The following is an 11077-nucleotide window of genomic DNA, read 5'->3' as shown; positions in this document are numbered from 1 at the left end:
AAATTGCAATGTAGGAAACGCAAGACTAATGTTACATGCATAGCGTCCAGATAAACTGTTTAGCGTGGATAAAGTAGTTATGAGACACTTGTTGAACGTGTGAGCACATACCGAAATTTGTCATGTAATGATTATTGGGGGCAATCTACTTGATTCTTAATTGAAGTATGATCATATCTCCATTCCGTCACTTTGAATGAAATAATAGCACTGCTGCGTGTCACCCTAAGGTCCAATAACCAAGAAACAGCTGCACAGCTCAACCGCAGTATCCGCCATTCGCGCCTGCGTAGTGCGTACTAGTGTCATCGCGCCGTTAAAAAGGAGAAATCCAACCACTTACAGCAGCTTCAGCAAAGTTGGTAACGTAAATCTATTCCAAGGGTAAGACATCACTTTCAGCGCTTTGAAGATATGTACTGTACATTTAGTTCGTTATTAGGGTATACACTGCTCGGTATGCTAAGCAGTACCACTTAGTTAAGCTACCGTAGTTATAACGTTTTCGTTTAGATAGAATCGGGTCCTTTGAAAAGTTAGCGCTGGTTCCATGCAGTCAGCACGCAATTTATAGCTCCAAGCGTTAAGTTGGGGTGGACATGGCAGCGCAGGTAACATTAGCTAATGCATCAGCGAGCTAGTCAGTTGTTTTGGATTGATAAATTGTGCCGCTCCTTCCTTCTCGTTGTGGTTGGTAAAAAGCATTTAACGAAAAAAAGCTAACTAACAGACTAGCTAAATGAATGCATTAGAGAACTTGATTGAAGCAGGCAACGCTGTGCCACAGTCCCGCCTCCTAGACTGTGTGATTGGACCAAAGTGCTACTTGCGATTTGACATCGTATTATATTGGACTGCAAAGGTGTTTTTTTGAATTTCAAACTAATTTCATGGGAAGTACTTGCATTGTTCGGTTGTCCTATATGTTTTTCATTTTTGTTATGCATGTGGTAGTGTTAGTTGGTAATTTGGTAGACTAACTCCCCTATGTTGCGTGTTAAGCTAGATAACGTTAACGAGATTGCCGTTATACTAGTTATATGCTGAATGACTCACCAGTCACGGTACTGCCCACTTTGACAACGTTATTAATATTTCTAGCTGGCTATCAAGGAAGTTAGCTTGTTACTTGGCTAGATCATTTATTGTCGTTGTCGTGTTATGCAGCTAGGTATTGTGAGATGTCTCACTAACGGTAATTGGCTTTGAAATTGAAAGCATCGGTCATTAAAGTGAGTGTATTGTGCGTGATGAGAAAGTAAGTAGCTGTGTTATATATTACGGTATTCTCGAGTTGTCACTAATAATTGTAACGCGAGTTAAACGTGGTTAAAACTACATAAAGGGTAGAAAATGTTATGCCAATAAGTAAATTCAAACCTGTAATGCACGGGGCACGCCCATCTATCCAGCGAACTACTGTAATTTAGCAGGGCTAGCCAGCTAGGTGGTGCTTGGCTTCCATAGCTATTGTGGTTATACTTACGTTTTCATGAATGTTGTGTTTTCTGACTTTGCAGTGTACCTTCCTTCTGTAAACCAAAATAATATTAATGTCTGGAGATAATATTAAGTCTTCGTCTTTTAGGGGACCATGGACCTGAATGATACTAACCTGCAAACTCTCACCGAGTTCCTGCAGAAAACTCTTGATCCTAATCCCTCTGTCAGACGACCAGGTATGTGAAAGAAAGGGCAGTTGGTTGAATGTATCTGGATGGACCATAAAACGTCAGTTTTTGTAGAAGTAGGTTTGCAAATGTGGAAATATTAAGACATATGAAGGTGTGGTCTTTGAAATGGCTCTGTAATGGTTTTCCTAATGTTGTGTTTATGTCCTTCTTAGCTGAGAAGTTTCTTGAGTCTGTGGAAGGCAATCAGAACTACTCAATCCTGCTACTCACACTGCTGGAAAAATCCCAGGACAGTGTGATCCGAGTCTGTGCTGCGGTCACTTTCAAGAACTACATCAAGAGGAACTGGCGCATTGTAAGTTTGTCAGGAGCGCACATCTGTTCTTGATTAGGATTAGTCATGTCTGGAGGCTGGGAGGTATAAAGTGGGAAGTGGGGATGGGACTAACTGTATCCATTTGGTTCAGGATGGTGAGGTAGAGGCTACGCAGGTCTTGTAGCTTGACATTAGTCTTGTCTAGTGATAATGCACACCTGTGTTTATTCATATTTTTTTTCTGATTGTTAATTATCATTCTCATATTCACCTTATTCATAGATTGAAGATGAACCAAACAAAATCTCAGATGCAGACCGAACAACCATCAAAGCCAACATTGTAAATTTGATGTTGACCAGCCCAGAGCAGATTCAGAAACAGGTATGTTGCTGTGAGCTATGGATTTGTACTTATCCTCACTGCAATTTGGATAGAGCCCATTGTGAGAGCGTTGATGCCATACCTTCTCGCTTTCCCTATTGTACTGCAGCTGAGCGATGCCATCAGCATTATTGGCCGTGAAGACTTTCCTCAGAAGTGGCCTGAACTCCTCAAGGATATGGTGACGCGCTTTCAGAGTGGAGATTTCCATGTAATAAATGGAGTGCTGCGCACTGCACACTCACTCTTTAAGAGGTAAGTGATAGTGCGAGGATTCGCTAATGATATTGTAGATTGCTATTAATGATTAATACTCTTCATATATTCATTAGATTAATGGATACATTCATATGTATGCATTTTATAGTCTTGCATATTTATGTATCGGTTCAGTAAATGGAACACATAACCGTTAAAGATATATTTGAGTTAGTTTGATAATGGCTTACATTGTTAAAATGTTGTGGGGGGTGGGCAGTAGATCAGTGGAATATCAGCAGAATGATGGTATATCAAGTTGAGTTGAGATTTCTTTTTCTCTTAGGTATCGACATGAGTTTAAGTCTAACGAGCTTTGGTTGGAGATTAAGCTGGTGCTGGACACGTTTGCCCAACCTCTCACTGAACTCTTTAAGGTGAATTTCTCAGCCTTGAATCCCAGCCCATAGATAAAATTAATTTGCGCTGTGGCAGGATGCTAATGCGACTGCTTGTTTTTCCAGGCTACAATTGACCTGTGTCAGACTCACGCATCGGACATCAATGCCCTGAAGGTCCTCTTCTCCTCCCTCACACTCATCTCCAAGCTTTTCTACAGCCTCAATTTTCAGGTGTGTCCCCTTTTGTGCTTTTCCCAGCAGGACTCAAAAAAAGCATTTGCTGCTTATTCAGCTGTTCCTATGTCCCATCTCATTCAGGATCTTCCAGAGTTTTTTGAAGACAACATGGAAACCTGGATGACAAATTTCCACAACTTGCTGACACTGGACAACAAGCTCCTCCAAACAGACGTGAGCAAAAGCAGTGCTTGGTTTGAAAACACTTTCCCTGGCTTAGTGTAGTTCACGGCCGGGTGCCGTGTCTGAGCCGTGACCGTGTCCGTGCCGCACATCTCCCACAGGATGAGGAGGAGGCCGGCCTGCTGGAGCTGCTGAAGTCTCAGATCTGCGACAATGCGGCCCTGTACGCGCAGAAGTACGACGAGGAGTTCCAGCCCTACCTGCCGCGCTTCGTCACCGCCATCTGGAACCTGCTGGTCACCACCGGGCAGGAGGTCAAATATGACCTGGTGAGGCCGAGTTCTCTTCAGTTTGGCACTCCTCTTCACATTACTCCGGTTCCCAAACTTTCAGGGTTTTGAATGGCACATTGTGGTTTCTCTGCTTCTGGTGCAGCTTGTGAGCAATGCCATTCAGTTCCTGGCATCTGTTTGTGAGAGGCCGCACTACAAGCACCTGTTTGAGGACCAGAATGTTTTGACCAGCATCTGTGAGAAGGTCATCGTTCCCAATATGGAGTTCAGAAGTGAGTGAACAAGGGGCTCATTCCAGTCGCTTATTTTATCTGTCCTTGTCTCCTCGGTCCTTGACTGACTCAGAATTGGATCAAGGTCTACCATCTCTAAGGAAATGCCAGTCTTTTAAATGCTCCTTGAAGGAGCTGGGAGGCTCGCGAAGGATCCTTGAGATGGGAAACCCAAGTGCATCCTTTGCATAAGTTTTTATTTTTTTAATTTATTTTTTGGAACGTGTGACATATAAATAACCAACCTGTGGATCCACCTCTCCCTATCTGCCACATCTGTAATTAGCATATCTTCAAACTGACAGTTGAGAGGAAAGCGCATTTGCCTAATACACATTTCCTTGTTTCTTCCATCCTCATGTCCTTTCCTTGCGTCCTCTGTTGGGTGGAGCTAAGGCGCTAGGAAAGTGTGTCGGGTGGATGCAAGGAGGTAAAAATAAGGGATTGGAATGAGCCCAGGGGAAGGCACACTAAGGATGGATCGGTAGTGTGCAGGTTATTGATGCAGAATGACTGAAGTAGATACCAAAACGAGGATTGGGGGCAGAATGATTAATGTGCTTTGTAGAAGCAGAGCATTTGGCAACTATAAATATCTTACAAGTTTGAAAAGAAAGTTAACTTGCTGTTTGACACATCGGGATATGCATCCATATTCAGTTTTGTTATCAAATTCTAAAATGGTGTCATCAATGCTTGCTCTTGGTTTAGCAGCCTGTTGCCAGCTGACCTGGTTACTTTCACAGGTGCAGATGAGGAAGCGTTTGAAGATAATTCAGAGGAGTACATCAGGAGAGACCTGGAGGGCTCAGGTAACAGCTGCTCACTCAGCTCACCAGCATGCTAACAGAACAGTGGTACATGGTGATCATTTATTCCTGACTCACACCCACATTCAGCAATACTGTAGCATTTCAATAGGCTGTATGTAATCAACGCAGCATTTTCAAATCCTCATGGAATTTAGCACAGCCCTCAAGTCCTGATTTGTTTTTAAGCTTACTGTGTCACTGGTTGATATCAATAAAATTGATTTAAATGGGGGACAATGTGCCCACCTCCGCCTGTCCACAGACATAGACACCCGCCGCAGGGCAGCCTGTGACCTCGTGCGGGGCCTCTGCAAGTTCTTCGAGGCCCCAGTCACCACCATCTTCTCTGGTTACGTCAGCTCCATGCTGGCAGAGTACGGCAAGAACCCCAGGATCAACTGGAAGCACAAGGACGCTGCCATCTACCTAGTGACATCGCTGGCTTCTAAGGCACAGACGCAGAAGGTTGGTGTAGTTGTGTTGCAACTGTGTAGACTCCGAATGGCATCATAGTGGGAAAAGCACCGTGCTGAGTTTGGGTGGGGGTTTTGGCATGGGCTGTCCCAATACCTTACTCCCATGGCGCAAATCAGGAATGAGACTTTGCCTGTAAAATGCTCATTTTCTGACTGCATTTGTTTCTTGTTGTACACAAACATCTCCTTTTGTTGTTCAGCATGGAATAACACAAGCCAATGAGCTGGTGAACCTCACAGAGTTTTTTGTGAATCACATTCTCACAGACCTGAATTCACCAAACGGTAAGGATGCCATTGCATGTGCCCTCGTGTCCTTTCACCAACTTTGTGTGAGCGTGCTGGTTGTTCACTGATGACCGTTTTTCCTTCTTTCAGTTAACGAGTTTCCAGTATTGAAGGCTGACGCTATCAAATATGTAATGATCTTCAGGAGTCAGGTAAGATTGTTCCTCTTCCCTTCCACCATCATCTGTCCTCCCATCCTGCCTCTTCCCCCCCCGACTGTTGTCCTCTCCTCCTTTCTCCTCTCAGCTCCCGAAAGAGCACCTCCTCCAGGCCGTTCCGCTGCTGGTGGCTCACCTGGAAGCGGAGAGCACAGTGGAGCACACCTACGCTGCTCATGCCCTGGAGAGGCTTTTCACCATGAGAGGCCCCAACTCCTCTACCCTGTGTGTACTAAATTAATCACCGGCTATACCCAACACCGTTGCACTGAGTACCCTGTCAATCACCTGCTATACTCAACACCTCTGCACTGAGTACTGCTGGTCACTTTCTGTAACTAGTACCTCTACAAGGAGTACTTTTTTCAGTCGCCGACTGTACCCAACACCTCTGCACTGAGCATTTTGTCAATCACCTACTGTACTCAACACCTTTATGCCAAGTATTTTATCGATCACCTATTGTACTCAACACCTCTACATTGAGTACTATTCACCTGTTGTATCTTACAGTTCCACACTGAGTATCATACCCCTGGTTTACCCGGCCTTATTTCCCAACACCTCTTCACTGACTGATTACTCTACTAAACACCCACTGTACTCTCCAGGTTCACACTGTCTACGGTGTAAAAACACAGCAGCCAGTCGGCCCCATTGTGTGAGATGCAGGCAGTGAAGGGCATGATAAAGCTGTCAGTGATGTTCATTTGTCAGAATGATGGATATTTGAAGCGGTCTCTGTGCTCTCTGTCTGCAGTATTACACCTGCAGAGATGGCCCCCTTTACAGAGCAGCTGCTCAACAACCTGTTCAAGGCCCTGGCACTGCCCGGCTCTGCCGAGAACGAGTACATCATGAAAGGTGCCCCGCTTTTTATGCATTTATTTTCACTATTTACTCCCCACTTAGGATTTTGCAGTTATGTCTCCGTTACCACTATACCTGTAGCACAAACGTGTGCCCTGCAGCTGAAGCAAGTGTGTTTCTCTAATGCATTGCAGTCAAGGACTTTTTTCAATGCCACGATTTAAAAAAGGACACTATAAGAGCCTGTTTTGAATAGCCAGTTACAATTTAATGCTGTTGTATTGTGTGTGGGGTTTTTTCTCTCTGAATTGTGTATGTGTGTTGTCATGTTAACATGTGACCTCACATTGCACCATCATCACTCAAATCTGCAGCAATCATGCGAAGCTTCTCCCTCCTCCAAGAGGCCATTGTTCCATATGTGCCCACTCTGATTGGTCAGCTCACTCACAAGCTCCTCCTAGTTAGCAAGGTAGGCCCTGGCTACTTTTACCCAGTGTTTAACTACCCATCCATAATTTTGGTATGGTCTGCTAATTGATGATGTGTAATTGCTTTGTGTAAGACTGTAGTCTGTTCTAAACCCCGGGAAGAACTGGTATAGGAGTGACTGTATTTCATGTGTGTTTCCTTTCTTTCAGAACCCCAGCAAGCCTCACTTTAACCACTACCTGTTTGAGTCCCTGTGCCTGTCCATTAGGATCACCTGCAAAGCCAGCCCAGCTACAGTGGACAGTTTTGAGGATGCACTCTTCCCCGTCTTCACCGAGATCCTGCAGAACGACGTGCAGGGTAGGCAGGGGTCCCACTCCTCAGAAGTCCAATAAAATAACATTTTTAAAACTCCAACTTGACAGTAGTTGAAAATGTGTTTTTTAGCTTTATAAGGGCAACTGCACAGATCTTCTGGTCATTCCTTCTCCCCCCCCGTCTCTGTAGAGTTTGTTCCGTACATGTTCCAGGTGATGTCTCTGCTGCTGGAGATCCGCTCCAGCTCCACCACCTCCGCCTACATGGCCCTGTTCCCTCACCTGCTGCAGCCCGTCCTGTGGGAGCGCACAGGCAACATCCCCCCGCTGGTCCGCCTGCTGCAGGCCTACCTGCTGAAAGGAGGCGCCGCCATTGCCAGCACCGCCGCTGACAAAATAGTGAGCGCCTGCCAGAGGGCTTCCAATGCACTGCTGCTTACGCCTCTCCAGGGTTTATGAAAGGCAGTTCAGCATGCCGCCAACTGCTGGCTGAAATTGTACTTAATTTATCCAACATCCAGTCAGTACACTACCCTGCCTATGGCTGTGTGCTGGAAGTGCTATATCAACCTTTGCCCTGTGGTGTAGGGAAGCTGCATGTGCTCTTTACATAGTAGTCTTGTGTTTCCACAGGTAGGAAGTGGCTTTGAGATGCAGGTTATGGTTTTGTGAGTCAGAAGGGTAAAATACCCGTTACTTGCATGTCTGTAGGCGCAGGATTATGGTCATTGTAGTTATTGCAAAGCTTATTTCTGTGCCAACTGTTTTGAGTAGCTGCCTTTTAAAAACTACAACTTAAAAAAAACAAGCACACCGAGCTTTGAGAGAAGCACTGTTTATCCACCAAATTAAGACAATTCAAATAATCAAACCGATGTTGATTAATTATTTAAACACCAAAAAAAACAACATTGAAATGTTGGTTATTCGCTCAACACTGTGTTGTGCTCATAATGGGTTTGTGAAGTTTCATAGGGATGCCAGATTTGTACTGCTTGGCTGATGTTTCCTAACTGACTGTCCTCCCACCTACAGCCAGGTCTGCTGGGAGTGTTCCAGAAGCTCCTTGCTTCCAAGGCCAATGACCACCAGGGGTTCTACCTGCTCAACAGTATCATCGAGCACATGCCCCCGTGAGTGACCTTAAGCTCCTCCCACTGAAGGCATTACCCTACACTGATGTGCACACAGCGTGCCGCCTGTCTCTGCTCAGTGCAGTGCTGCTTTCCAGTTTCAGACTCTGTGCCATTTTGAGTGCAAGTGTGGCAGCCATTGGGGGGGGTTCGGATACTTTCCGGAATTTTATGATTGCTTTTTGTATTGCAGTTCTGTTGTGGGGCATGTGTTAATTGAATTGCAAGGAAAGCTATAATAGCACAAGGGATCCTGAAGAGACAACTCATCTGCTTAGGTGACTCTTGGGTGTTTTCTTGTTTGTCTCAGAGAATCCATCACTCAGTACAGGAAGCAGATCTTCATACTCCTGTTTCAAAGGCTGCAGAGCTCCAAAACCACCAAATTTGTCAAGAGTGAGTCTACCTAAAATACGCATGCTCCCTCATATACAAACTATTCACACACACATACTCACTCTTTCATTCACCCTCTCCTATTATCCACAGGTTTCCTGGTATTCATCAGTCTCTACTGTGTGAAGTATGGAGCTATTGCCTTGCAGGAGATATTTGACAGCATACAGCCAAAGTAAGTCCTTCAGGTCAAACTGATGTCACCGTGTCATTTTTACATTACTTTCCATTTAATGCTCATGCTTCTCAACTCCGATTTATTATCTTACTTTTTGTTAAATATGACTAATTTTGTGGGTATGTACCCTGAATTTAACAAAACTCTGCCCTATTGCATAGTCCTGAATTGTGAATGAAATGGAATGAGAAGCCTCAGGTACTGCAGCTAGGCTCTGAATTCCACTCTGCTTCTGCAGGATGTTCGGCATGGTGGTAGAGAAGATCGTCATTCCAGAGGTTCAGAAGGTGTCTGGCCAGGTGGACCGGAAGGTCTGTGCTGTAGGCATCACCAAGATGTTGACAGAATGCCCAGCAATGATGGACACCGAATACACCAAGCTCTGGTGAGGGAGAAGGCCAATTAGTGAGGGATTAGGCCCCCTTTGGCCTTTTGGCTAAAAGCAGACAGATTTTACTGTGGAATGTTTAGCATTTTAGTGTCAGGATATATGGGTCCACAGTCATTGGAAGAACCTCAAAGGCTGATATTTAATGGATTTGTTGCTGCTTTTTCTCAGTTTCATGGCCCAGCCTGGAACTTTATTCATAAATTTGAGATTGGTTTAGATTTGAAATTTTCTTGCACTATAATCCAAGCAAATGCCTTGTACTTCTGTGCTTTTTATTGAAGTAATGCCAGTTTATGGATGCTTCAAATACGATCTTCCGCCACTTGGGTTAAATACAATATGGAGGCGTCCAGTCTATGTTTGTAATGTAATCGTAATTGTCGTTCTGAGATCACTGCTCAGGATACTTTACAAAGAAACAGGATTACAGTGCATGGCTTTAATGGTTGGGTCTCATTGATGGAAATTGTTGTGCAGGCCCCTCCTACTGCAGGCTCTGATTGGTCTATTTGAGTTACCTGAAGACGACAGCATCCCTGACGACGAGCATTTCATCGACATCGAGGACGCGGCCGGATACCAGACCGCATTCTCTCAGCTGGCTTTTGCCGGGAAGAAGGAGCACGACCCCATTGGCGACACCGTCATGAACCCGAAGATCATGCTAGCGCAGTCCCTGCACAAACTGTCCACTGCCTGCCCAGGACGGGTGAGTCGCAAGCAGGCAATAGCGCCTCAAATTTGCATGTCTGTCTCCAGCATTCAGGAGCACAGTGGTCTCCAAACCTTTTCAGCAACTGTAGGAATTCATTTTGCTGTGAAAACTTCAACTTATTCACAGATCTCCGTACGGGGACTGTTTAACAGCTGATGGATAGCAGTTAACCCACACTGACTGCAGCTTTGCAGTAGTGAATGCCTGACTCATTCTTGTTTTACACCATGAAATCCAAATGTGTCAATAACTTGGTTTAATGATCTGCGGAGTCTGGAAAGGTGACTTAAGTGTTTCCCCGTTTACTCGGCAGGTCCCCTCAATGTTGAGCACCAGTCTAAATGCTGAAGCTTTGCAGTTCCTGCAGGGCTACCTCCAAGCAGCCAGCGTGCAGCTAGTGTAATGGAAGATTAGACTACCCTAACACTCATGTCTACAGGTGGGGGCACTGTGTCACTGACATACCGGGATTGGGTACACTTGGACTATGGCAGGGAATAGAAAATACAGCAACAGTGATGTTGATCATTTGGAAATGAGGGGTTTTTAAGGTTTTTCATTTTCATAAAATGACTCTGATGTGCAATTTGGAATTTTGCAGGCTGTTAGAGACTTTTCCCCTGGTTTGCAGAGAATGTGTCCCACAGGACCTGGACTTGCTGGGAAGGTCAGAGTACTTCCACTCGATCAGCATATTTGGGAAATCATGCCTTCAGTGGATTTTCATAACTGCCCAACATGCACCAACCCCACATACTAACATTTGTTGAACACAATAGAGGAAGGACCAAACACGTGTATGACCTCTTTATGGCTGTCTGCTGAATCCAGGAAGCGGTCTATCCCCCCACATTTTTACTTTTCAAAATAGGAGTTTCATAGTCGCTCTTGCATTTTGTGCATTGTAGTTTTTTTGTTGGTTTTGTCCATTTCTGATGCCTTTAAACATTAATAAACAGCATTTGTATAAAACGAATGGTACCTGTTGCTTATTTGCAGTAGAAGTAAACCTTTAGAGTGCTTTTCATACAAGAAAAACCCAGATGTTTAATACAAATTTAAATTTCAAAATATTTTCCAAAGCATTGTGTAAAAATTGAAACTAACTTCTAA

At 44.6% G+C, this 11077-nt stretch overlaps 1 protein-coding gene across 4 annotated transcripts; it reads left to right on the top strand.

Moving 5' to 3' along the window:
* Positions 1–236: 236 nt before the first annotated feature.
* Positions 237–10936, top strand: LOC135237798 (exportin-2-like). Of its 4 annotated transcripts, XM_064305271.1 has the most exons (26): positions 942–1064; positions 1589–1679; positions 1847–1989; positions 2233–2334; positions 2444–2589; positions 2879–2969; positions 3057–3164; positions 3252–3344; positions 3455–3622; positions 3729–3858; positions 4605–4670; positions 4933–5135; positions 5347–5431; positions 5525–5586; positions 5681–5817; positions 6353–6456; positions 6777–6874; positions 7044–7194; positions 7342–7550; positions 8187–8284; positions 8595–8680; positions 8774–8855; positions 9097–9243; positions 9727–9958; positions 10278–10403; positions 10566–10936. In XM_064305271.1, the coding sequence occupies exons 1-25, from the start codon at positions 1041–1043 to the stop codon at positions 10365–10367; spliced, it is 2946 nt and encodes a 981-aa protein (XP_064161341.1). In that variant the 5' UTR covers positions 942–1040; the 3' UTR covers positions 10368–10403; positions 10566–10936. The 4 variants fall into 4 exon arrangements, with proteins under 4 accessions (XP_064161342.1, XP_064161341.1, XP_064161340.1 ...); XM_064305272.1 differs by lacking the exon at positions 942–1064 and adding an exon at positions 237–384 and having other exon boundaries at positions 10278–10936; XM_064305270.1 differs by having other exon boundaries at positions 10278–10936.
* The last annotated feature ends 141 nt before the right edge of the window (positions 10937–11077 follow it).

This window comes from Anguilla rostrata, chromosome 13 (assembly GCF_018555375.3).
Source record: "Anguilla rostrata isolate EN2019 chromosome 13, ASM1855537v3, whole genome shotgun sequence".
Classification (NCBI taxonomy): domain Eukaryota; kingdom Metazoa; phylum Chordata; class Actinopteri; order Anguilliformes; family Anguillidae; genus Anguilla; species Anguilla rostrata.
Note: the sequence above shows the minus strand (reverse complement) of the source record. Positions and strands in the feature narration are given on the sequence as shown.